The following is a 27,536-nucleotide window of genomic DNA, read 5'->3' on the forward strand; positions in this document are numbered from 1 at the left end:
CGAAGCACCTCACTACATGAAAATATTATTTTCGTTATAGTGCTAGTGACCTCCCAGCTATTTTGTCAGACCTTTATGAACCGTAGAGTGAACATAAACCCTGGCGCAAGATGTCTCCCAACTAAAACGGCCTTAAACTCTTCTCATCACAGCCTCACAGCCCAAGTCAGACTGACTGACTGATGGATGCCTTGTGACAGAACGAGCACGCCAGTCAAACATAACGTTTGTCACAACGAATCTACATTTAACAGTGCTCAATCATGTTACTGATAGTTTCCTACCAGTCTGGGTGTCAGGCTGTTAGAAAGGCCAGCTCTAACAGTCGTTCATAAGGACTCATGGCCTCATTCTTTTGACAGAAGTGATGGATTGGCGTGACATTTCACTTCTCCTTCAGAAAGCAGTCGTTATCAGGCGGCCATTTTGAAAATTATAACTATTATGGGTGTGAGGGGCAAAGTCGGTTGGATGGAAATTGATTAAGACCTTATGTGAGGACTAAAAAGAACTGACAATGACATGAGCGATAGGCCAGGGTTGGACAAACATCACAATAATCCAATCAGGACAAGATATACAGGACTATGGTCATTACAGTAAAGTCACCACAAGGTGCCACAAAACGATAAGCTATAGCTGGTAAGAACCAAGGACTCAACTCAATTTCACCATGCAAAAACCGCAACGTGGGTTCAACTGAACTGAGCCCTAATCAACTGACAATGACAAATAAAGAACAGCAAAGAACACAATGTCAGGGTTAATCCTACTGCTGTATGTGATGTTGAACCCTCGTCCGGCCATGGAGTGGTCTGCCTGGAACTCCAGCCTCAGTAGGTTAGTATTACTGTCGAGGTGGGAGGGTGACTCTGCCCCCGAGAAGCGTCCCAGGATGGTGGCGTCCAGCAGCTCGCCGTCCTTCACGGTGAGGAAGTCGTAAGGAGCCTCCAGGTCAAAGTCGTTGAAGGCCAGGTGGATGCGACTGCCGGGCTCTGATATGATCAGCCACACGCAGTTCATGTTGTTGCTGTAGCCTTCTGGGTAGTCCGGTGATAGAACCGTGCCCATTGGTGCCGTGAAGTTGGACAGGCATGGGACTGTAGAGGAGAGGGAGGGGACAAAGAGAGGAGACTTGGATTATATGATTGGGGGTTGATTGGGTACTAAAAAGTACTGTGGTACAGGTATTCTTAACGAACTATCACTAGGAGACAATAGAGTGCTGTGTTGCACACATGTTGTGGCAATTGTTCTACCGGTACTGCAACATGACCTAACTTTTTAATGCCCCAGAACTGTACTGTATGTGGCAGAAATTTGTGAAATATGTTTTTTTTTACATTTATTTATTAATAATAATTTTTGTATTTTCTTTGTATTGGCCTATCTACCCCCCCTCCAGAGGTCAAAAGTAACTTTGTGAAATGTACGTTTATATGGTACATCCAACAACATCATATTCTACAGAGGTCCATTTAAATTGGTTTTGATTACATAAATGCAGTGATAGGACACTGACATAACTGTAGATGTGTATGGGAGAACCGTACAGTGCAGTATGTTCCAAGTTTTCTTCTATGCAATTGAATGTGCCGTGTAGGATGATATTTCTAAGAGATTATTTCACCCTTTGGCAGTTTGATCTCCCACTCAATGAAATATGAATGCATTCAAATGCAAATTACACTAACTCCTATGGTCGGGGGTGTGCAATACCTCTCTCTAGTCCCATAAGCATTCTATATAAGACAGTTAATCAGAGAACTATTAGTATGACTGATTTTGGAGAACAGAGCAGTGAATTAATGATTCGACGCATTAGTGAGAGCCTAAAGCAGCGACGGAAGACTGATTTACTAAGTTAAGTGTGTCTTTTTCAAAGGCTGATGAACTGATGAGGCGCGATGATGAAGCACGATGAAGCGCGTCCACTTATTAGACTTCCATATCATCAGCATAGGACTGAATTTATATCAATACAAATAGAGTGTTAACCCTGAAAATGTTTCAGTCACTATATGGAACTGAAATATGCTTCTTACTCCAGAGGATCATGTTCAGGTCGTCATTGTAAATAAGAATTTGTTCTTAATTGACTTACCTGAATAAATAACATAAAATATAAATAATGTAACATAGCATAATGTTTGCCTCTCAAAGCTAGAAATCCATCAACACACTTTCCGTAGCATGTTTAGTAAGTAAGAAGTAGATATGTACTCCACGTTTAAGTTCCCCCTATCCATTACACATGGGAACGGCAGAATGGTTCTTACTAACAGATGAGCATGACCGTATCCCAAATTCCACCCTATTCCATATATAGTATAGGGCCTATAGGATTCTGGTCAAAATTAGTGCACTATGTAGGGAATAAGGTGCCATTTAGAATGCAGCCATTACTGTCCATCCATGAAAATGGTTCATAGCTATTTTCTTCTTTGCAACAACATGAAGAGAGAATAATGATGTTTTTGTACATAATGACAAGAAACTGAGTTAGTTTTAGACACATAAAGAAAATGACAAAATAAATTAGATGTTTTAGACCGCAGAAATTAGATGTGTTTTAGACCCCAGAAATTAGATGTGTTTTAGACCCCAGAAAATAGATGTTTTAGACCCCAGAAATTAGATGCGTTTTAGACCCCAGAAATTAGATGCGTTTTAGACCCCAGAAATTAGATGTGATTTAGACCCCAGAAATTAGATGTGATTTAGATGTTCATACTCACAGATGCACATGGGGATGTTGGCCGACCACTGGTTGTTGTTCTGACAAGATATGGTCCTCTCCCCGATGAGCTCGAACCCAAACTGGCACTCAAACCGCAGGATGCCCCCATTCAAGAAGCTGACTCCTTCCCTTATCCCATAGAGGGGCGTACCAGGGTCCCCGCAACTCTCTTTGTCAATCTCTGTGGAAAACAGTGACAAAAACATGTTAGTGAGCATTATGACATTTTATTTTATTTTAGTGAATACCCAAGGGGAAATGTGTCTTGTGTCTGTCTGTCATAAAACAAGCATACCATCATGCTTTCCAGTTCACGTAATGGATCCAATTCACACCATGAGTAGTAACAAAGAGGTTGGAATAATAATCAGGCTATATTCAGAACAAACACTGAATCATACAGGCAACAATCACAAGGAGTTGGTGCTCATCATCACACCCATTCAGACAGAAAAGACTGTTGTCCTCAGAGCAGAATTACACAGTCTTGTGTCCATGTTTGAGAATGTGAAAAAAAGGAGATGATAGAACAGTTATTTGGTCTGTTTTTTTAAACCCTACCACACTAAGGAAATAGGCATCCATGTGAATCCTCGCAAACACTGTACCCGTGTCCATCCAGATAAGCATGAGTAAACATGCAGAGCCTCTCTCTCCCTGAATGCAGCAGCCGGTGGGGCAGGTAGGAGGCCACAAAAACATCTAGGACTCTATTGAATCTGTATTGCTGAAGCGTTAGACATTTAAAGGTAATTTCCTATTGAGCCACATTTACCGTGAACGCAGTCTCTGCTAAAGCGGGAACATTGCCTTTAAATGTCAATCACGCTGTAATGCTGAATTTACGCGATATAGATTGAAAAGAGCCCTTAATCACCCCACACACACCCCACCCATCCTGGGTCACCATACCCAGGTAACACCCGAGATTGGCCTGGCTGGTTCCCTCGGAGGGTGTGGGTGTGGGGAGGAGCTCTAATGCATCTTCTCAGACATCCTCCGCCACTGTTCAGAGTTGAACCCTGAACTGTGGTGCTCGCTCCGAGAGCATTCTCAAATGGTAAGGGAAAGAAAAACTCCTCTAAATTATTATGATCACGTTAGTGGTTCGTGGGAGTGGGGGGTGGTTTATTTCAGCCTAGGAGTAATGGAAGTCTTTGCAAAGTGTGATATATTGTATTAATTTCAGTCATGACACCGTCTTTATGGGAACCACAATACCTACCGCCCTGACTGCCTGGGCTTGGCTGTTCAATCTGTAGGGAGGGAGGGAGGGAGGGCCGGGCCTGGGAAGGTTAGAGCATATTTACTGCTCTGTGTTTTACGACATCAGAAAAGATGGAGAACAAATTGCGCACTCGCATCTGAATAATGCCTGGCAACAGAATGTTCAACACTAAGGTCATCTTTGTCTGTGGGGAAATGGTCAACTGTTATATCGTACGTGGCGTGGGTATACGTGTTCATAAGCACAATGCATACTGTTTGCCCCTAGCCTGGCCTTTTGTGGGGGGGGGTTCTACTCCTGTATGTTTCCAGGAACAGCTTGGAAAATTGTAAAGATATTGCCAAGCCTACAGTTATGTAAGTAATGTAACACACAACAGTAAGGCCGGAATGGGGCATTCATTGTCCATTTCTAGCAATACAAGTAGATTTATTTCCAGTCAACGATACAGGCTATCACAGAAGCCCAACTTATAGGAAGTATCAACAACATTGTAAATGCAAAAGGGTGAAGAATATGACATCGCAAGTCTACTTCTCATGTATGCTAATTTAAATACTACTAGTGAGATTTACTTTTCATAAATCTTGGCTAAGAATTGATCATTAAGCTAGATTCAGCCGTCCCTGAGAATTACAGTCCAATTAGAATCAACATTTAAGACGTTTATTCAAAGGCCCGATGTGGAACTAGAGAAAAGAACATCTCAAAGATGAAAGTCACTAACAGAGATTCAAAGGACGGGAAGGGAGCCACAATAGTATAAGCCCACATCTATTCTAATGATGATATGAAGGTTTATCTGAGATTTTGAAAGCCTTACAGTAATACACTTGTATGAGTAGTGTTGAGTAAAACTGTACCAACTTATCAAGGGATATAGATACAGTATACTCTAAAATTATTCTAAAATATATGATTACTTTGTAGTATTTACCATTGGAAGTATTTATATCAATTGTAAATCAATGTCTAGCCTTCAAATGACACTACAGGGTAATTTATAGTTGGATGGCTCACAGCTACTGGAACCCTACCAACATTTCCTCGAGGTACGCTCATATTCCAAAATAATCTTCTCATAACTGTTCAGTCTCAGGTAGAAAAAAGCCTTTGTGAGAATTGGTAGTTAATTACCAGTAGTTAATCTGTTCATTACATCAACCCCTAATAGGGCATTTCCTCAAGAAATATTGTAAGAGTTGGAAATTGGAGTTGATGATCATTGATTAGTAATGCCTGATGTGGGTCTATAAATTCCTGTCTGTAATGTGAAGTGACTGATATGATGGTTGCTTCTAGAGAACAAAGTCACGTTTTATGAGCTCTTGTATGCTGCCTACATCTGGTCTTAGTATTTTTTTCTCTGAACCCTTGTTACAATGGCATCTCTACACTTATTTAGTAAGCTTGGATGCACACATTGAATTCACGTACATATTCAGTTTCCACAGTGTTGCTATGTAGAAAATGTTGGAATTGGCCGACATCAACGTGACCATTATAATGTGAAACAATATGTCACATCGGGAACTTTTGTCGAAGATGAAACCGTGATTTGTCCTCTAAGGCTCCATAAAAGCACATTAACATCTCATCAATAGAATATGATCCAACCAGATATTTAATTTGAGCTCATAGGATATGTATTCAGTTTGTGACCGAATCAGGGTCCCACATATTCATTCCAGTTATTGCCCATGGAGGTTTTAAATCTGTCACAGGGGTCCCAAACCTTCAGCTCTTCTCAGTTTGGTGGACACAAATCAATCAGTGTGTGTGTGTGTGTTCAAGTTGAAAGTGTTAATGTCATGTGCACAAGTACAGTGAAATGCCTTTCTTGCAAGCTCTAAACCGAGTGGGGCTCCTGAGTGGCGCGGCGGTCTAAGGCACTGCATCTCAATGCTTGAGGCTTCACTACAGACCCCCTGGTTCGATTCCAGGCTGTATTACAACCGGCCGTGATTGGGAGTCCCATAGGGTGGCACACAATTGGCCCAGCGTCGTCCGGGTTTGGCTGGTGTAGGCCGTCATTGTAAATAAGAATTTGTTCTTAACTGACTTGCCTAGTTAAATAAAGGTAAAATAAATTTAAAAAACAACAATCAAATCAAATGTTATTTGTCACATGCGGGTGTAGCGAAATGCTTGTGCTTCTAGCTCTGACAGTGTAGTAATATCTAACAAGTAATATCTAACAATTTCACAACATATACCCAATACACACAAAACTAGTAAGGAATGGGATTTAAGAATATATACATATATGGACAAGCAATGACAGAGAAGCATGGACTAAGATACGGTAGAATATTATAGAATAGAATACAGTATATACATATGAGATGAGTAGTGCAAGATATGTAAACATTATTAAAGTGACTAGTGTTCCATTTCTTAAAGTGGCCATTGATTTCAATAGGCAGCAGCAGCCTGTAATGTGCTAGTGATGGCTATTTAACAGTCTGATGGCCTCGAAATAGAAGCTGTTTTTCATTCTCTCGGTCCCAGCTTTGATGCACCTGTACTGACCTCGCCTTCTGGATGATAGCGGGGTGAACAGGCAGTGGCTCGGGTGGTTGATGTCCTTGATGATCTTTTTGGCCTGTTTTGGCCTGTTGTATCGGGTGTTGTATGTGTCTTGGTCTTAGAGGGCGGGTAGTTTGCCCCCGGTAATGCGTTCGGCAGACCGCACCACCCTCTGGAGAGCCCTGTGGTTGTGGGCGGTGCAGTTGCCGTACCAGGCAGTGATACAGCCCGACAGGATGATCTCAATTGTGCATCTGTAAAAGTTTGTGAGGGCTTTAGATGCTAGGCCGAATTTCTTCAGCCTCCTGAGGTTGAAGAGGCTCTGTTGCGCATTCTTCACCACACTGTCTGCGTGGGTGGACCATTTCAGTTTGTCGGTGATGTGTATGCCAAGGAACTTGAAGCTTTCCACCTTCTCCACTGCGGTCCTGTCGATGTGGATAGGGGGGTGCACCCTCTGCTGTTTCCTGAAGTCCACGATCATCTCCTTTGTTTTGTTGATGTTGAGTGAGAGGTTATTTTCCTGGCACCACACTCTCAGAGCCCTCACCTCCTCCCTATAGGCGGTCTCGTCATTGTTGGTAATCAAGCCTACTACTGTTGTGTCGTCTGCAAACTTGATGATTGAGTTGGAGGCGTGCTTGCCCACACAGTCATGGGTGAACAGGGAGTACAGGAGGGGGCTGAGCATGCACCCTTGTGGGGCACCAGTGTTGAAGATCAGCGAAGTGGAGATGTTGTTTCCTATCTTCACCACCTGGGGGCGGCCCGTCAGGAAGTCCAGGACCCAGTTGCACAGGGCGGGGTTCAGACCCAGGGCCTCAAGCTTAATGATGAGCTTGGAGGGTACTATGGTGTTGAATGCTGAGCTATAGTCAATGAACAGCATTCTTACATAGGTATTCCTCTTGTCCAGATGGGATAAGGCAGTGTGCAGTGTGATGGCGATTGCATCGTCTGTGGATCTATTGGAGCGTTAAGCAAATTGAAGTGGTTCTAGGGTGAGAGGTAAGGTAGAGGTGATATGATCCTTGACTAGTCTCTCAAAGCACTTCATAATGACAGAGGTGAGTGCTACAGGGCGATAGTCATTTAGTTCAGTTACCTTTGCTTTCTTGGGTACAGGAACAATGGTGGCCATCTTGAAGCATGTGGGAACAGCAGACTGGGAAAGGAAGAGATTGAATATGTCCATAAACACACCAGCCAGCTGGTCTGCGCATGCTCTGAGGACGCGGCTAGGGATGCCATCTGGACCGGTAGCCTTGCGGGGGTTAACATGCTTAAATGTCTTAATCACGTCGGCCATGGAGAAGGAGAGGCCACAGTCCTTGGTAGTGAGCCTCGTCAGTGGCACTGTGTTATCCTCAAAGCGGGCAAAGAAGGTGTTTAGCTTGTCTGGAAGCGAGACGTCGGTGTCGGCGACGTGGCTGGTTTTCCTTTTGTAGTCTGTGATTGTCTGTAGACCCTGCCACATACGTCTCGTGTCTGAGCCATTGAATTGCGACTCCACTTTGTCTCTATACTGATGTTTTACTAGTTTAATTGCCTTGCGGAGTGAGTAGCTACACTGTTTGTATTCTGCCATATTCCCAGTCACCTTGCCATGGTTGAATGCGGTGGTTCGCGCTTTCAGATTTGCGCGAATGCTGCCATCTATCCCCGGTTTCTGGTTAGGGTAGGTTTTAATATTCACAGTGGGCACAACATCACCTATACACTTCCTGATAAACTCAGTCACCGTTTCAGTGTATATGTCTAAATTATTTTCGGAAGCTACCCGGAACATATCCCAGTCCGTGTGATCAAAACAATCTTGAAGCGTGGATTCCGATTGGTCAGACCAGCGTTGAATAGTCCTTAGCACGGGTACTTCCTGTTTGAGTTTCTGCCTATAGGAAGGGAGAAGCAAAATGGAGTCGTGGTCAGATTTGCCAAAAGGAGGGCGGGGGAGGGCCTTATAACCATCCCGGAAGTTCGAATAGCAATGGTCGAGGATTTTAGCAGCACGAGTACAACAGTCGATAGTCGGCAGCCTAGTCCTCATATTTGCTTTGTTAAAATCCCCAGCTACAATAAATGCAGCCTCAGGATATGTGGTTTCCAGTTTGCATAAGGTCCAGTGAAGTTCTTTGAGGGCTGTCGTGGTATCGGCTTGAGGGGGGATATACATGGCTGTGACTATAACCGAATAAAATTCTCTTGGGAGATAATACGGTCGGCATTTGATTGTGAGATATTCTAGGTTGGGTGAACAGAAGGACTCAAGTTCCTCTATGTTACTACAAATACACCATAAGTCGTTAATCATGAAACACACACCTCCGCCCTTCTGCTTCCTGGAGAGATATTTATTCCTGTCTGCGCGATGAACTGTGAACCCATCTGGCTGGACCGATTCCGACAGAATATCCCAAGAGAGCCATGTTTCCGTGAAACAGAGTATGTTACAGGCCTTCATGTCTCGCTGGAAAGAAATCCTTGCCCATAGTTCGTCGACCTTGTTAACCAAAGACTGAACATTAGCGAGTAGAATACTTGGAAGCGGTGGGTGGTGTGCGCGCCTCCTAAGTCGAACCAGCAGGCCGCTCCGAGTGCCTCTCCTCCGCCGGCGATGTTTTGGGTCAGCCGCTGGAATCAGTTCAGTTGCCCTGGGGAGCGCAAACAAAGGATCTGCTTCGGGAAAGTCGTAATGCTGGTGAGTTACCGCCGCTCTGATATCCAATAGTTTTTCCCGGCTATATGTAATGATGCAAAACACTTTCTGAGCTAATAACGTAAAGAATAATACATAAAAAAAACAAAATACTGCAACGTTTCCTAAGAGCTAGTGACGAGGCCGCCATCTTTGTCGGTGCCAGGATGTGTAACATAATGTAAAACAAAAACACACAAGAAATAAAACGAAGAAATAAGAAGAACATGAGAAGTAAGTAAGCTGTATACAGGATCAGTTCCAGGGTCAGAAGCTGTATACAGGATCAGTTCCAGGGTCAGAAGCTGTATACAGGATCAGTTCTAGGGTCAGTTCCAATACCATTTTTACAATGTGCAGGGATACTGGAGTGATAGAGGTAGATACTGTATGTATAGGGGTAAGGCGACTAGGCATCAGGATATATGATAAGCAGAGTAGCAGCAGCGTATATGATGATTGTGTGTGAGTGCGTGTGTGTAGAGTCAGTATAAATGTGTATGCATGTTATGTGTGTGTGAGCAAATTAAGTGAGTGTGTGTGTGTGTTTGTGTTGGTGTTGGTGTGTCAGTGTGCGTGAGTGTGTAAAGTCCTGTGAGTGTGCATAAAGACAGTGTAAAAATAAAAAATAAAATACAAGGGTCAACTCAGATAGCCTGTGTAGCCATTTTGTTATCTATTTAGCAATATTATGGCTTGGGGATGGAAGCTGTTCAGGAGTCTGTTAGTGTCAGACTTGATGCACCGATACCGCTTGCCATGCGGAAGCAGAGAGAACAGTCCATGGCTTGGGTGGCTGGAGTCTTTAACATTTCTCCGGGCCTTCCTTTCACACCGCCTGATATAGAGGTCCTGGATGTCAAGAAGCTCGGCCTCAGTGATGTACTAGGCTGTCCGCACCACCCTCTGTAGCGCCATGTGATCGAGGGCGGTGTTGCCATACCAAGCAGTGATGCTGCCAGTCAAGATGCTCTCACCGGTGCAGCTTTAGACATTTCTGAGAATTGGAGGGCCCATGCCAAACCTTTTCAACCTCCTGAGGGGAAAGAGGCGCTGTCGAGCCTTCTTCACGACTGTGCGCGCGTGTGGATCATTTTAAGTCCTTAGTGATTTGGACACCGAGGAACTTGAAGCTCTCGACCCGCTCCACTGCAGCCCCATCAATGTGGACGTGCTCATCCCTCCCAGTTTCCTGTAGTCCACGATCAGCTCCTTGGTCTTACTGATGTTGAGGGAGAGGTTGTTGTCCTGGCACCACACTGCCAGGTCAGTGACCTCCTCCCTGTAGGCTGTCTCATCGTCGATCAGGCCTACCACTGTCTTGTCGTCAGCAAACTTGATGTTTGTGTTGTGGTCATGCATGGCCACGTAGTCATGGGTGAACAGGGAATACAGGAGGAGACTGAGCACACACCCCTATCAGACACCCTCTGATTAGGTGAACTAGAATTGGGGGTGGAGTCGAGAGATGACGGGCAGTGTGAAGAGTAAAGAAAATGGAAGCAACCTAAACAATCATTTAGTGAAGCGAAGTTGTAATAACGCAGACTGCTTCTAACAGTGGTGTCTACTGCAAGCAGGGACGATTGCTGAAGGACGTGTGGGCGAGAGGAAGAGAGAGGCAGCTGCCGAGGTTTCTTCTGCTACACAGTGTCAGATTAGTTGGGGGAGATGGTGACTCCACAGGGGAGCAGAGGAGGCGTGTCCGACATCGTTCTGCTGTTTCCTGGGTACAATCACCACGTGAGTCCTGGGATAGGACAGCGAGAGGAGGCCAGAGCTAGCCGAACTGAACTTACGGCCAAGTAACGGGGAAGTAAATTATCTCAACTCCATAGTAAATTGTATTCTACATAGGGACTGAGACATTATAGCTAACACTATTGGAGAAGATTGGATTTCGTCATCTAAGAAGAAATTACAAGTAACAATAAAAGTACTAGCGAACGCTAAGACAGTGGCTAAATGCTAGCACCACATCCAAGGGACACTACTAGTTAAAGATTCCAAGGGACATTATTCACTACGAATGGAATAACATTCTGATTAAAAGACAGACCTTATTAATAGCCATAAATTGATAAAGTGGGCTTGAGGTGACAGTGACAGTTTATGTGTTGGTGTTCACAAGCTTTTTGCTGTGATAAGTCTGTACTGTCTAACAACAGTAGGGCTGTTTTTGTGATTACTTACAAATGTTTGTTTATGTGGATTAAGGTCTTTAATAGGGAATTTTTACTTTCATACAAAGTTATATTTTATACATTTAGTCTGTAAAGGAAATACAGACAGTGAAGCCAGCTTTTTTGCTAAAGCAAAGTTACCTTTTTCTTTTTTCTTTTTTGGTTTACGGAACCAGTTTCATAAGTTAAGTCATACAGGATTTTGCTTAAATATTAAGTCTTGGTGTCTATTTTATGTGTTACTTAAAGTAGGCAACAGAGTCAAAGTTCATTCATATTTGAATGTGAGTTATTTATTGTATACATTTGGTTGTCATTTTGAACTTTGAAAATGGGTTTATTTTGTGTAAAAGGGACCCACAGTATTGTGATTACATTGTTCTTACCAACTCTAAACGTTCTATTCATTGCAAAAACAAAAGAGGCTCATGAAAAACAGAAGTCAATAAACCAAGATACTGTGAGAACCCCGAAATCCTGGTTCCCTTGAATTAATGTACTCAGATAATCACACCCTTACATATGCAGTGGTCCTCTGTAGCTCAATTGGTAGAGCATGGCGCTAGTAACGCCAGGGTAGTGGGTTTGATCCCCAGGACCACCCATATGTAAAAATGTATGCACACATGACTGTAAGTCGCTTTGGATAAAAGCGTCTGCTAAATGGCATATTATAATATTATTATTATATTATATGCAAATTGAAGTGAGTCTAGGTTGTATGTGATGATGGAGTTGATGTGTGCCATACACAGCCTTTCAAAGCACTTCATGATTACAGGTGTGAGTGCTACAGGGTTGTAGAACAGGAATGATGGTAGTCATCTTAAAACATGTAGGGATTACAGACAGGGACAAGGAGAGGTTGAAAATGACAGTGAATATGCCTGCCAGCATGCTCTGAGAACGCGCCCTGGAATACCATACGGCCCTACGGCCTTGCGAGTGTTGACCTGATTAAAGACCTTACTTACGTAGGCCTCACGCAAGGCACGATGTTGTTATTGTCGATGCGTGCATAAAATGCATTGAGTTCATCTGATAGAGAGGCATCGTTGGGCAGATCACGGCTGGGTCTTCCTTTGTAATCTGTAATGGACTGTAGCCCCTGCCACATACGGCAGGCGTCGGAGCCTGTGTAATAAGATTCCACCTTATTCCTATATTGTCCTTTTGCTCATTTGATGACTCTGCGGAGATCATAGCTGCCCTTCTTGTACTTCTTCCCATGGTCAGCCGTAGCCTCAGGGTTGTCTGTGATAGCCCTGTGTGCGGTAGCCCTGTCCTTTAGCTTGGCGCCAACCTCTGTATTAATCCAGGGCTTTTGATTGGGGAAGCAGCGAACCTTAACTGTGGGGACAATGTCGCTGATGCATTTCGTAATGAAGCCGGTGACGGATGTGGTTAGCTCGTTGATGTTATCGACGGTGTCTCAGAACATATTCCAATCAGTGTTTGCAAAGCAGTCCTGAAGCATGATTTCTCAATGGAGCGAGTCAAGGGTACTTCCTGTTTGAGCTTCTGCTTGTAAACAGGAAGCAGGTGTACGGAGTCATGATCTGATGTGTGTGTGAGTCCCAGTATTGTGTGTGTGTGTCCCAGTCTATGTCTGTGTTTGTGACATTTTACAGTACTCTAAGAACTCCCCGAGTCTTCCAATAATATTTAATCTATCAATGCAGCTATTCCTATCTCATTGTGGCTGTATTCACTTTATTCACGCTCATCTAGCACTCATTTAGATGAACAAATAAGCACACACTTCTTATTCAAATGGTAAATACAGGATCAAGTATTAATCATTCCAACTGGGTGTCTCACTGGGTGTGTCTCAAATGGCACTCTATTCCCTATGTATTGCATACTATATAGGAAATAGGGTACCATTTGGGATGCAGGCACAGTCTTTCTAGAAATATTCAAATTAAACCTGTATTATTGTTCATCGTTTACATTTTTGCTCTGGCGTCATGGAATGATTCAATGTGGATTAATCATGAATTATATATTTCTTTCCTCACAGCTTCCTCCTGAAATTACTCATTGCCATGATTACTGAGCTCTACAGGATGACAATGTTTGCCTTAATGGCAATAAAATGAAATTCACTCAGAAATTAGAGGCAGCTTTGCCTTGTTTGCTTCAGAACACCATCATAAATTAACATCATACCATGTTTTCACCCCCGTAATGTCATTCTCCTCGACTATTCTGCTTGTTACTACCTACAACTCGATCCCTTCTTTCTTTGTCCTACCTGCAGCTCAGAATCTTAAAGACCTTATGCATGTAATCTTTAAGAACGTGTGCACGGTGAAAACAAAGACACTAACAAGAGAAATATGCTGAACGATTTGTTTCCATTTCTCTGTTGAACCTTCTAATCTCTACTGGGTGAAATCATGGCGATTCATTGAACAGTATATATTTTGGGGGGAGAGGGGATACATTTTAAACACTTACCCCTGTTATTTGGGTAGGCTTAATTGACAGCAGGACCATAATTACCATCCATCCAAATTAGATCAAATTTTGTAATTTACTGTTTATGACAGGATTTGAAAAATATAAAGATGTCTAGCTATAGATCTTGAGCAGAGTGTCACTCAAGGATGCCTGCCACGATGGGTACACTTAAATACAGTGCCTTCAGAAAGTATTCACACCCCTTGAATTTTTCCACATTTTCTTGTGTTACAGCCTGCATTTAAAACGGATTAAATTTAGATTTTGTGTCACTGGCCTACACAATACCCAATAATTTCAAAGTGGAATTATGTTTTTAGAATTTTTTACAAATTAAGGCCAGGCAACACACAGTTATAGGGTATTTTTTTTCATATTACAATTAACTTCTACCAGAATAACGTAGACAAAAACGTTTAGTATTAAAAGATGCAAATGAGGCCATGTATAATTAAATATGCAAATATTTGCATATTGTACAAATCTATTTTATCTGAACAATGGATAAAGTCAGCCTAAATATTTTCATTTCATCTTGTTAAGACACTCCAGGACTTGTCCAGAGCAGATTGTGGATAAATAATTTTTTCATCTTTCTATCTGTGAGAAAAAAGAAGAAACCCGCAGGTTTCTTCTTTTTTTCTCATCTTATTCAACTGTTACCATGCACCTCCAAAAAGATAGCTCAGATGTGTGAGTGCCTTTTGAATCTTTCTATCTGTAAAATACTAAAGACATGTACGTAAAATGCATTTTGTGCCCCTTTTTCCAAAGAAGAATTTTACAACATATCAACAATTTCCTCTGGGCAAATCTGGAGAATATATCTATGGATAACCACACAATGTTTGATGAATGCAGATGCTTTTGAAGCTGAGAAAAATGTGATGGCGTGTGGGAAGAGTCTGACTTTCGGGAAATGGCAGTTAAAGACAGGTACCCGGGATATAGACCACAAAACTCCAAACGCCTAGTTAGACCCAATCACCAGCTCTTCAAAGTAAATTACAAAATATAGTCCAGTTTGTATCATTCTCTATGAAATGGGCTTTGAAATTATTTGTAATTCAATGTAGCGAGCTTTGAATTTTTTTTTGATTTTTTTTATGTTGATGTTGCTAGTATGGCAAACTAGAGAAAATATACATTTTCATCAAGTTTTTGACATTTTTATGTTCACTTTATAAAAATACTAATATTTTATGGACCAAAATACCAACAAATTGCAAAATGTATAGGTAGATGCAAAAATGTTTTTTCAGCCTGAGGTGCCAGGCCTTAATTAAAAATGAAAAGCTGAAATGTCTTGAGTCAATAAGTATTCAACCCCTTTGTTATGGCAAGCCTAAATAAGTTCAGGTGTAAAAATTGTATTAACAAGTCACATAATACGTTGCATGGACTCACTCTGTGTGCAAAAATAGTGTTCAACATGATTTTTGAATGAATACGTAATCTCTGTACCCCACACATAAAAGTATCTGTAAGGTCTCTCAGTCGAGCAGTGAATTTCAAACACAGATTCAACCACAAAGACCAGGGAGGTCTTCCAATACCTCGCAAAGAAACACACCTATTGATAGATGGGTAAAAATAAAAAGAGCAGAGATTGAATATCCCTTTGGGCATTGTGAAGTTATTAATTACACTTTGGATGGTGTATCAAATACATCCAGTCACTGCAAAGATACAGCCGTCCTTCCCAGCTCAGTTGCCGGAGAAGAAGGAAACTGCTAAGGGATGTCATCATAAGGCCAAAACAGTTACAGACAATGTTCCCACAATTTTATTTTGGCACTGAACAAATTTCAGGTCTGCTGAGCGCAAATGTGAACATTATGAAAATTCTGTACAACTTCCAGCTCATGTTTACTGTGAACACTGAGGCTGTACCAGCTTTAAGTTACAGTTCTAGACAGTGGTCAAGTAGGCTACTGTGACTATTTGATCATAATGTAGGCTTACCAGAGTGGCCTACCATAAAAAACTATGGAGAAAATGCATCCCATAACATTTTAACATGGAAATAGTTGTTCTATCATTGAACCTACAGTAGCAGCCAATGTGTGGTGTTCAATGTAGGCAAACATTCCATGAGACAAAAAACAAAAAAAAAAAACATGTGGCTTGACATTAACCTGTTTATCCACTTGTCCTTCAGACAAGGAGGTGACTGAACATTTTGTTGTGCTATTTGATGCAATTAACAAAATAAAATGCATTATTCCCATACCATTATTACAGAGATTCAGACAAATTATTCTACCCTCTGCCTATTGGCTACTTAGCTTATTCAAGCCTGTCTCAAAATACAACACTGCCCCTTTAAGAAAAAAATAAGCTCTTTACCCGACTTGTTTTCAAAGATGTCTAGAAATGTACACATTTTGTAGGAAGCAATCACTCCCCCATTGCTGACTACAAATGATCTATAACTGGGCCAATAACTCACTAACTAGCAAAGGACATGAACAAATGTGCCCACGTGACTACATTAAGCTTTTGCTTTGATCTCAAAACAAATGCATCTACTCACTACCGCTTATGCTGTAAACACAGTCCAGTTCAAAGTGAATGGCACAGATCCATATATGGCAATGCTCTATTTGCATATAGGTCTACTGCAGCTCTGCTTATGCCCCACCAGTCTGTGTAGAGTGCGGGCTGAGTTGTGTGTGTCAATGCAACAGAATCCTACTCCGATGCGTTCTGCCTACAACAAAATATCTTGCATAGTTTGTTTTGTTTCGGTATGTTGCATTGAAAGTGGCCAATATTGCGTTGATTTGATCACAATTTCCACAGTAAAGGGAAACGTTGATAGTGTTAACTAAGGGGGAAAACTCTAGAATGTTGAGTGAAGTTCAATCTCCTGCTTCTCTGCGTGGGCGGCTATTTCGCACACACGCAGCTTAGAGGGAACAATGGTTACAGAGTTTAATGGCTGTGATAGGAGAAAACTGAGGATGGATCAACAACATTGTAGTTATTCCACAATACTAACCTAAATGACAGAGTGAAAAGAAGGAAGCCTATACAGAATAAAAAATATTCCAAAACATGCATCCTGTTTGCAATAAGGCACTAAAGTAAAGCTGCAAAAAAAATGGCAAAGAAGTTAACTTTACGTCCTGAATACAAAGCGTACCACTCTTCACATTTTCAAGCATGGTGGTGGCTGCATCATGTTATGGGTATGCTTGTCATTGGCAAAAAGTTTAAGAAAAAAAAAGAAACGGAATAGAGCTAAGCACAGGCAAAATCCTAGAGGAAAACCTGGTTTAGTCTGCTTTCCAACAGACACTGGGAGACAAATTCACCTTTCAGCAGGACAATAACCTAAAACACAAGGCCACATATACACTGGAGTTGCTTACCAATATGACATTGAATGTTCCTGAGTGGCCTTGTTACAGGTTTGACTTAAATCAGCTTGGAAATCTATGTCATGCCTTGAAAATGGTTTTCTAACAATGATCAACAAACAACATCACAGAACTTGAATAATTTTAAAAAGCATAATGTGCAAATATTGTACAATCCAGATGTGCTAACTCTTAGAGACTGTAATTACTGCCAAATAATATTGTAACATGTATTGACTCAGGGGTGTGAATACTTATGTAAATGAGATATTTCTGTATTTCATTTTCAATACATTTGCAAAAATTTCTACAAACATGTTTTTACTTTCTCATTACGGGATATTGTGGGTAGATGGGTGAGAAAAAAAATCTGTTTAATCCATTTTGAATTCAGGCTGCAATACAACAAAATGTGGAATAAGTCAAGGGGTATGAATACTTTCTGATATGCCGCCTACATAGACACCTCTCCAAAGGATCATGGGTAAGGTCCTCCAACAGTACCACCACTTCCTGCCTCTTGATGAGTTCTCCACTGTGTCCCAAATGGCACTCTATCCCCTATACTGTACTGCACTACTTTTAACCAGAACCCTATGGTCCTTGGTTAAAAGTAGTGCTGTATAAAGAGAATAGGGTGCCATTTGGGACGCAAATCTCTTTCTCTTATCTCTAAAGGTCTAACTTGACCCTTTCCTCACCCCTTAACCCACATCCCATTACACACTTTAGTGCTCTCTGTTGTCCTCTCTCTGTTCCGGTCACCAATGGTGTGAAGAATGACTTTCACTGGACCTTCACTGGAAATTGTCATATAAAATATATAATTATGCTTTTCTGATGTAAAATTTGGTCCCATTGTGTAAAATCTTTGACAGGAGATAAATTGCCTAGGCAAAGAAAGAGAGAAAAAGAGCACAGGAGACACAGCGATGTAGCCACGGGGAACTGGAATCAAAATGCTGAAACTGGTACCCAAGCTAAGTGCACATTAGAATGCAGGCAGGTAGTCGACGGGATTCACAACAGCTCTTTCACAAAGTCATTAATGTTGTTATGCAAAGGCGAGAATCTAAATTACAGACAGAGTGTCTGTAATTTAGATTCTCGCCTTTGCATAACAACATGAGATATAAATAGTTATAGGAGCATATTCTAATCTTGTAAATGTTGCAGAAGTTTTATGACAGCAGATTGTTGGTGAAACACACTGAGTGTACAAAACATTAGGAACAACTTCCTAATATTGAGTTGCACCCCCTTTTGCCCTCAGAACAGCCTTAATTCGTCGGTGCATGGACTCTACAAGGTGTCGAAAGCGTTCCACAGGGATGCTGGCCGATGTTGACTCCAATGCTTCCCACAGTTGTGTCAAGTTGGCCCGATGTCCTTTGGGTGGTGGACCATTCTTGATACACACGGGAAACTGTTGAGTGTGAAAAACCCAACAGCGTTGCAGTTCTTGACACAAACCGGTGCCCCTGGCACCTACTACCATACCCCGTTCAAAAGCACTTAAATATTTTGTCTTGCCTATTCACCCTCTGAATGGTACACATACACAATCCATGTCAATTGTCTCAAGGCTTAAAAATCATTAGTTAACCTGTCTCCTCCCCTTCATCTACACTGATTGAAGTGGATTTAACAAGTAACACCAATAAGGGATCATGGCTTTCACCTGGATTTACCTGGTCAGTCTATGTATTGGAAAGAGCAGGTGTTCCTAATATTTTGTACACTTTGCGTATGTTTCAGATGTGTTTGATGGAGACACAACGATCTTAAAAGCCCCATACACAGTGCATCCGCATATATCAGGATGTAATCACATTATATTATATTTAATTCATATAACAAATAACATGTTTGATCAATGTTTGTACTCCCTGTTCACCCATGACTGCATGGCCAGGCACGACTCCAACACCATCATTAAGTTTGCCAATGACACAACAGTGGTAGGCCTGATCCCCGACAACGATGAGACAGCCTTTAGGGAGGAGGTCAGAGACCTGGCCGTGTGGTGCCAGGATAACAACCTCTCCCTCAACGTGATCAAGACAAAGGAGATGATTGTGGACTACAGGGGGAAAAAAGAGGACTGAGTACGCCCCCATTCTCATCGACAGGGCTGTAGTGGAACAGGTTGAGAGCTTCAAGTTCCTTGGTGTCCACATCACCAACAAATGATCATGGTCCAAACACACCAAGACAGTCGTGAAGAGGGCACGACAAAGCCTATTCCCCCTCAGGAGACTGAAAAGATTTGGAATGGGTCCTCAGATCCTCAAAAAGTTATACAGTTGCACCATCGAGAGCATCCTGACTGGTTGCATCACCGCCTGGTATGGCAACTGCTTGGCCTCTGACCGCAAGGCACTACAGAGGGTAGTGCGTAAGGCCCAGTACATCACGCCTGCCATCCAGGACCTCTATACCAGGCGGTGTCAGAGGAAGGCCCTAAAAATTGTCAAAGACTCCAGCCACCCTAGTCATAGACTGTTCTCTCTGCTACCGCACGGCAAGCGGTACCGGAGTGCCAAGTCTAGGTCCAAAAGGCTTCTTAACAGCTTCTACCCCCAAGCCATAAGACTCATGAACAGCTAATCAAATGGCTAGCCGGACTATTTGCATTGCCCATCCCCAATCCACCTCACCCCAACCCCCTCTTTTTATGCTGTTGCTACCATGTTTATTATTTATGTATAGTCACTTTAACTCTACCCACATGTACATATTACCTCAATTACCTCGACTAACCATTGCCCCCCGCACATTGACTCTGTACCGGTACCCCCTGTATATAGCCTCCCTACTGTTATTTTATTTTACTGCTGCTCTTTAATTATTTGCTATTTTTTACTTATCTCTTTTTTACTTAATTTTCTTAAAAACTGCATTGTTGGTTAAGGACTTAATAGTAAGCATTTCACTGTAAGATCTACACCTGTTGTATTCGGCGCATGTGGCAAATAACATTTGATTTGATTTGATAATGACCATTAAATCTACCTGCTAAACATTGAAATCTGATTGGCTTCCTTTACATTCTCTATATAGAGAGTGGTTAGGTCTTGCACTGTGATGACTCCCATTTGGTTCACTATATCCGCTAGCCTCTCCCAGGGGGATCTGCCTATTCCCACTATGAGACCGTAATATCATCCATAGCCTGCAGCAATCCAAATTACTCATTTCTCCAGAAGTCTTCAGCTGAGATAGCGAGCTGCTAGCATACACTGGCTGCTGACTGCTCAAGAGCTGGAAAAACCTATTAGATCACTGTAGAGAGAACCCAGGAGAAGAGTGTACCATATTCTCCCAGCAGTGCTGAGAGAAAGTGTGTTTTTCTCTGTCTGTGTGTGTGTGCACATGATTAAACTGCAGTTGGTGGTTTCGTGTAGCACAATGATTTGAAACCAGTGACTACTCAAACCATATCACAGAGGGAGCTAGCGAGAGGGAGGAGGAGAGAGAGAGAGACACAGAGAGAGAGAGAGAGAGAGAGAGACACAGAGAGAGAGAGAGAGAGAGAGAGAGAGAGAGAGAGAGAGAGAGAGAGAGAGAGAGAGAGAGAGAGAGAGAGAGAGAGAGAGAGAGAGAGAGAGAGAGAGAGAGAGAGAGAGAGAGAGAGAGAGGGAGCGGGAGGGAGAGGGGGAGAGAGAGAGAGAGAGAGAGAGAGAGAGAGAGAGAGAGAGAGAGAGAGAGAGAGAGAGAGAGAGAGAGCGCGATGACATGTACAGCCAACGCACAAACTCGAATGGCTCTTCTGTTCTGGCATCTATAATTAAGGGGCATGAGAAATAATGATGACACATAAACTTCTGCAACACTCGTGTGTATCTAATGGGGTACAAAATAATAGTTAAACAACTCAAGGACAAGCATGAAAATGCTGACAGCTTGTCATGTGGTTAGAATACAGGGAATGCAGGTATCTGAAACACATCTGATGAAAATGTGTCCTTAATTTCACCTGAGATCTGAATATTATAGACCGACTGATATGATTATAAGTCACTGGAAAACTGTGATTGTTTTGCAGTATTCAGCTCATTATGATGGGTTGTGCGCAAATGGATTGGTCACTTGATTTTACAGAGTTTGATACTCTTTTTTCTTAACAACCTACTAATACACCATTGTTAAAACAATAAGCATCAGAGCAACTTAATGTAAAGTGTTACCAAATCTTCTTTTCACCCTTTACATGCCTCTGTCCTGCTTCATCTGTCAGTGTTTCTGTTGCTATAGGTACAGTATGGATGTCAGCGGTTAACGTCACCCCACCGTGACAGGTTCAAAAAGTATAAAATCGGATGCTAAATTAGGACTTGTATTCCTCACTAGGGATTACCATTTATCATGATGTGAAGTACTTGCACCAAGTGAGAAAATGAATATTTTAGGGATATATGACTTCATTAGACTACACACAGCATCAGCAGCAAGAAAGCTAGCTACAGTAGTGGAGAAGCCAGGCTATTTCCCTCTTCATGTATTAGGGAGGGTAAATTGATATTTAGTCTCGCAAAGTCTCTCAAATGAACACTGATGAGGAGTCAGGAAAGGGTTTTCAGTTATAAATGGTAATGTATGTTAGCGAGAAGAAAAAAACAATCTAATTCAAACTGCAATCTCTCCCAACCATGTCCCTCCTTTTTTTACTCCAGAGATATTACAGTAACCCATGTTTTTCCATGTGTGTTTGCACTCGGAGGTACACTACATGACCAAAAGCTTGTCGAACATCTCATTCCTAAATTATGGGCTCCCGAGTGGTGCAGTGGTCTAAGGCACTGCATCTCAGTGCTTGAGGCGTCACTACAGACCCCCTGGTTCGATTCCAGGCTGTATCACAACTGGCTGTGATTGGGAGTCCCATAGGGCGGCACACAATTGGCCCAGCGTCGTCCGGGTTTGGCCGGTGTAGGCCGTCATTGTAAATAAGAATTTGTTATTGTCACGCCCTGACTCAGGGGACTCTTATATGTTGAGTCAGGGTGTGTATATTCTTTGTGGTGTTTTCTATGTTTTGATCTATTATGTGTAGATCTATGTTGGCCGGTGTGGTTCCCAATCAGAGGCAGCTGTAGCTCGTTGTCTCTGATTGGGGATCATACTTAGGCAGCCTATTGGCACTAGTGGGTTGTGGGATCTTGTTCCTTGTAAGGTATGTTGCGTGTGCTACCTTGGACTTCACGTTTCGTTTCGTTTATTGTTTTGTCGATTGTTTATTGGTTTAATAAACATGTACGTATATCACGCTGCGCCTTGGTTTGTCCTGTCATTAAACGAACGTGACAGAAGATCCCACCAAACGAGGACCAAGCAGCGTGTCCAGGCGGAGCGGATGGCCATGTCACAGGTGGCCAATTTGTGGTCAAGGGAGGAGATATTCGCGGGGAAAGGACCATGGGCTAAGGTAGATGCCCAGGCAGGAGAGGAGCAACGGCAACACGGAGGAGGCCGGTCGAGGAGGAAGCCCGAGAAGCAGCCCCAAGAAATTTTTTTTTGGGGCACACGGGGTGGTTGGCGGAGCCTAGGGTTAGAGCAGAGCCAACTCCCCATACTCACGCGAGGAAGCGTATGACTGGGCAAGCTCCGTGTTATGCGGAGCTACGTACTGTGTCGCCAGTACGCCGGCACAGTCCTGTACGTCCTGTGGTTGCACCACGCACGTGCCGTGCGAAGATGGGCATCCAGCCAGGACGGGGTGTGCCGGCTCAACGCTCCTGGTCTCCAGTATGCCTCCTCGGTCCCGCATATCCTGCGCCAGTTCTATGAACGGTATCGCCAGTGCGCGTGCACAGCCCAGTGCGTCCTGTGCCAGCGCCCCGCACATGTAGTGCGAAAGTGGGCAGCCAGCCAGGACAAGTTGTGCCAGCTCTCCGCTCCAGACCTCCAATCCGCCTTCACAGTCCGGTCCGGCCCGTTCCTGCTCCTCGCACCAAGCCAGTGGTGCGCGTCGCCAGTCCGGCCCGGCCTGTTCCTGCTCCTCGCACCAAGATAGTGGTGCGCGTCGCCAGTCCGGCCCGGCCTGTTCCTGCTCCTCGCACCAAGCCAGTGGTGCGTGTTCCTAGTCCGGTCCGGCCCGTGCCTGCGCCTCGCACCAGACCAGTGGTGCGTTTGTCCAGTCCGGCACGGCCCGAGCCCGTTCCACCGGTGCCTGGTCCGGCACCGGTCAGCTGCTCCACTCCGGAGCCAGATCAGTCCGCTCCACCGGTGCCTGATCCAGTTCCGGTCAGCGGCTCCACTCCGGAGCCAGAGTAGTCCGCTCCACCGGTGCCTGATTTAGCTCCGGTCAGCGGCTCCACTCCGGAGCCAGAGCAGTCCGCTCCACCGGTGCCCAGTCCAGCTCCGGTCAGCGGCTCCAGTCCGGAGCCTGACGTCAGCCCCTCTCCAGGTTCAGGGTCTCTCACACCAGGGTCCAGACAGGGTCTGGTGTATCGTGGGAGGAAGGAGAGGGGAAGCAGCGCGCTGAGGTCCAGACCGGACCAGGGGCGTAATGGGGGGGAGGAGAGATTGTGGTCGTCACGCCCGGAGCCGGATCCGCCTCCGAGGCGGAATGCCCACCCGGACCCTTCCCTGTCATGTCAGGTTGGTGCGGTCGGAGTCCGCACCTTTGGGGGGGGGTACTGTCACGCCCTGACTCAGGGGACTCTTATATGTTGAGTCAGGGTGTGTATATTCTTTGTAGTGTTTTCTATGTTTTGATCTATTATGTGTAGATCTATGTTGGCCGGTGTGGTTCCCAATCAGAGGCAGCTGTAGCTCGTTGTCTCTGATTGGAGATCATACTTAGGCAGCCTATTGGCACTAGTGGGTTGTGGGATCTTGTTCCTTGTAAGGTATGTTGTGTGTGCTACCTTGGACTTTGTTTTGTCAAGTGTTTATTGGTTTAATAAACATGTACGTATATCACGCTGCGCCTTGGTCTGTCCCATCATTAAACGAACGTTTAAAATGGGCATTAATATGGAGTTGGTGCCCCCTTTGCTGCTATTACAGCCTCCACTCATCTGGGAAGGCTTTCCTCTAGATGTTGGAACATTGCTGCGGGGACTTGCTTCCATTCAGCCACAAGAGCATTAGTGAGGTCAGGCACTGATGTTGGGCGATTAGGCCTGGCTCGCAGTTGGCGTTCCAATAAGGGACAATTCATCCCAAAGGTGTTAGATGGGGTTGAGGTCAGGGCTCTGTGCAGGCCAGTCAAGTTCTTCTAGACTGATCTCGACATACCATTTCTGTATGGACCTCGCTTTGTGCACGGGGGCATTGTCATTCTGAAACAGGAAAAGGCCTTCCCCAAACTGTTGCCGCAAAATGGGAAGCACAGAATCGTTTAGAATGTCATTGTATGCTGTAGCGTTAAGATTTCCCTTCACTGGAACTAAGGGACCTAGCCCAAACCATGAAAAACAGCCCCAGACCATTATTCCTCCTCCACCAAGCATTGGGGCAGGTAGCATTCTCCTGGCATCCGCCAAACCCAGATTTGTCCGTCGGACTGCCAGATGGTGAAGCGTGATTCATCACTCCAGAGAATGCATTTCTACTGCTCCAGAGTCCAATGGCGGCAAGCTTTACACCACTCCAGCCGACGCTTGGCAATGTGCATGGTGATCTTAGGCTTGTGTGCGGCTTTTCGGCCAAGGAAACCCATTTCATGAAGCTCCCGACAAACAGTTCTTGTGCTAACGTTGCTTCCAGAGGCAGTTTGGAACTCAGTAGTGAGCGTTGCAACCGAGGACAGACGATTTTTACGCGCTATGTGCTTTAGCATTCGGTGGTCCCGTTCGGTGAGCTTGTGTGGCCTACCACTTTGCGACTGAGCCGTTGTTGCTCCTAGACGTTTCCACTTCACAATAACAGTACTTATAGTTGACCGGGGCATCTCTAGCAGGCCAGAAATTTGACGAACTGACTTGTTGGATGGTGCCACGTTGAAAGTCAGTGAGCTCTTCAGTAAGGCCATTCTACTGCCAATGTTTGTCTATAGAGATTGCATGGCTGTGTGCTCGATTTTATACACCTGTCAGCGATGGGTGTGACTGAAATAGCTGAATCCACTCATTTGAAGGGGTGTCCACATACTTTTGTATATATAATGTAGTTCCTTTCTTTCGCCCTCTCTCGTTATTTGTCTCTCTCTCTGCCCCCCCACTCGCTCTCTCTCTCTCTCTTTCCTGCCCCTCTCTCCACCTAACTCACTTTCCTTCATTAGGGTGGATGGCATGCTGTTTATCACTGTGGCACTAATGTATTACAAAACCCTGAGCTTGGGGGGAGATAATCAAAGATATGGATATTGTGAGGAAATGCTAGCTCATATCCAGTGGATGTGGCTGGTGTTTGAGAGATTAAACTTCCCCACCCCCCCTGTAAATAGTAAGGTATTTATTGTGTGACAACCCCCTATATGGAGGTGATGAACTATCAGTTTAGTAGAACGTTACAGGTCACCAGGCTCTGTGACCTTTGACACGATGACAAGTCATTCATAGTGACAGCGTAGTGATTGAGAAAACCAGTTCCTGCCATTCTTCATTTATTCAGAGAACGAGGAATGGAGATGGTAGGAGGGAAGGGAGTTAGGGAAGTGAATCAGCCATTTTATAAGTTGGTACATCTGTCCATCTCTCATCTGACTGGCTTAGTGACAGTCTGTCTGTCCATCTCTCATCTCACTGGCTTAGTGACAGTCTGTCTGTCCGTCTCTCATCTGACTGGCTTAGTTACAGTCTCCCTGTCCATCTCTCATCTGACTGGCTTAGTGACCGTCTGTCTGTCCGTCTCTCATCTGACTGGCTTAGTTACAGTCTCCCTGTCCATCTTTCATCTCACTTGCGTAGTAACAGTCTGTCTGTCCATCTCTCATCTCACTGGCTTAGTGACAGTCTGTCAATCTCTCATCTCACTGGCTTAGTGACAGTCTGTTTGTCCATCTCTCATCTCACTGGCTTAGTGACCGTCTGTCTGTCCGTCTCTCATCTGACTGGCTTAGTTACAGTCTCCCTGTCCATCTTTCATCTCACTTGCGTAGTAACAGTCTGTCTGTCCATCTCTCATCTCACTGGCTTAGTGACAGTCTGTCAATCTCTCATCTCACTGGCTTAGTGACAGTCTGTTTGTCCATCTCTCATCTCACTGGCTTAGTGACAGTCTGTCTGTCCGTCTCTCATCTGACTGGCTTAGTTACAGTCTCCCTGTCCATCTCTCATCTGACTGGCTTAGTTACAGTCTCCCTGTCCGTCTCTCATCTGACTGGCTTAGTTACAGTCTCCCTGTCCATCTTTCATCTCACTTGCGTAGTAACAGTCTGTCTGTCCATCTCTCATCTCACTGGCTTAGTGACAGTCTGTCAATCTCTCATCTCACTGGCTGTACTGACAGTCTGTCTGTCCATCTCTCATCTGACTGGCTTAGTGACAGTCCCTCTGGCTCTATCGGCCTCAGCTGTCTCTCTAACTCAAGGCCAATGCAAGGCAGAACACAGCTTTAGTAGCTTTGGAACACACACACACACTCACACACACATTCAAAGAGACACACGCATGTATGCATGTACATGCAGGCACACTTGATCACGCAACTACATATGCACTTGGACACACACATAGAAGAATGTAGGAACGCATGCACACATTCACACACACACACGCATGCACACATTCACACACACACACGCATGCACACACTACGTACCTTTAAAGTTGATCTTGAAGCCAATGGAGCCCACGCTCTCGTCTGACTGGAGGTGAAGCCACATCTGATGGGTCATGCTGACTATGAGGTCAGGGACGAAGCTACCTGAGAGACTGGGGGGAGGACGACAATACACTGTTAGCCTGACTGTAATATGGATACTGGACCATGGACAATAAACTGTTAACCTGACTGTTATATGGATACTGGAACATGGACAATAAACTGTTAACCTGACTGTTATATGGATACTGGAACATGGACAATAAACTGTTAATCTGACTGTAACATGGATACTGGACCATGGACAATAAACTGTTAACCTGACTGTTATATGGATACTGGAACATGGACAATAAACTGTTAACCTGACTGTTATATGGATACTGGACCATGGACAATAAACTGTTAACCTGACTGTTATATGGATACTGGAACATGGACAATAAACTGTTAACCTGACTGTAACATGGATACTGGACCATGGACAATAAACTGTTAACCTGACTGTAACATGGATACTGGACCATGGACAATAAACTGTTAACCTGACTGTAACATGGATACTGGAACATGGACAATAAACTGTTAACCTGACTGTAACATGGATACTGGAACA

The 27,536-nt window shown here is 43.9% G+C and overlaps 1 protein-coding gene across 1 annotated transcript in view; it reads right to left on the reverse strand.

Annotated features, from left to right (window-relative positions):
* The window catches only part of LOC121571845 (CUB and sushi domain-containing protein 3-like), a 558,910-nt gene that overhangs the window by 258,253 nt on the left and 273,121 nt on the right, over positions 1-27,536 (reverse strand). The window contains exons 12-14 of the mRNA XM_041883584.2: positions 26,918-27,030; positions 2,739-2,921; positions 774-1,100 (exon numbers count right to left, since the gene is read on the reverse strand). Coding sequence (XP_041739518.2) covers positions 774-1,100; positions 2,739-2,921; positions 26,918-27,030 — 623 coding nt within the window. The remainder of the gene's footprint in view (positions 1-773; positions 1,101-2,738; positions 2,922-26,917; positions 27,031-27,536) is intronic.

This window comes from Coregonus clupeaformis, chromosome 8 (genome assembly GCF_020615455.1).
Source record: "Coregonus clupeaformis isolate EN_2021a chromosome 8, ASM2061545v1, whole genome shotgun sequence".
NCBI classification, from domain to species: domain Eukaryota; kingdom Metazoa; phylum Chordata; class Actinopteri; order Salmoniformes; family Salmonidae; genus Coregonus; species Coregonus clupeaformis.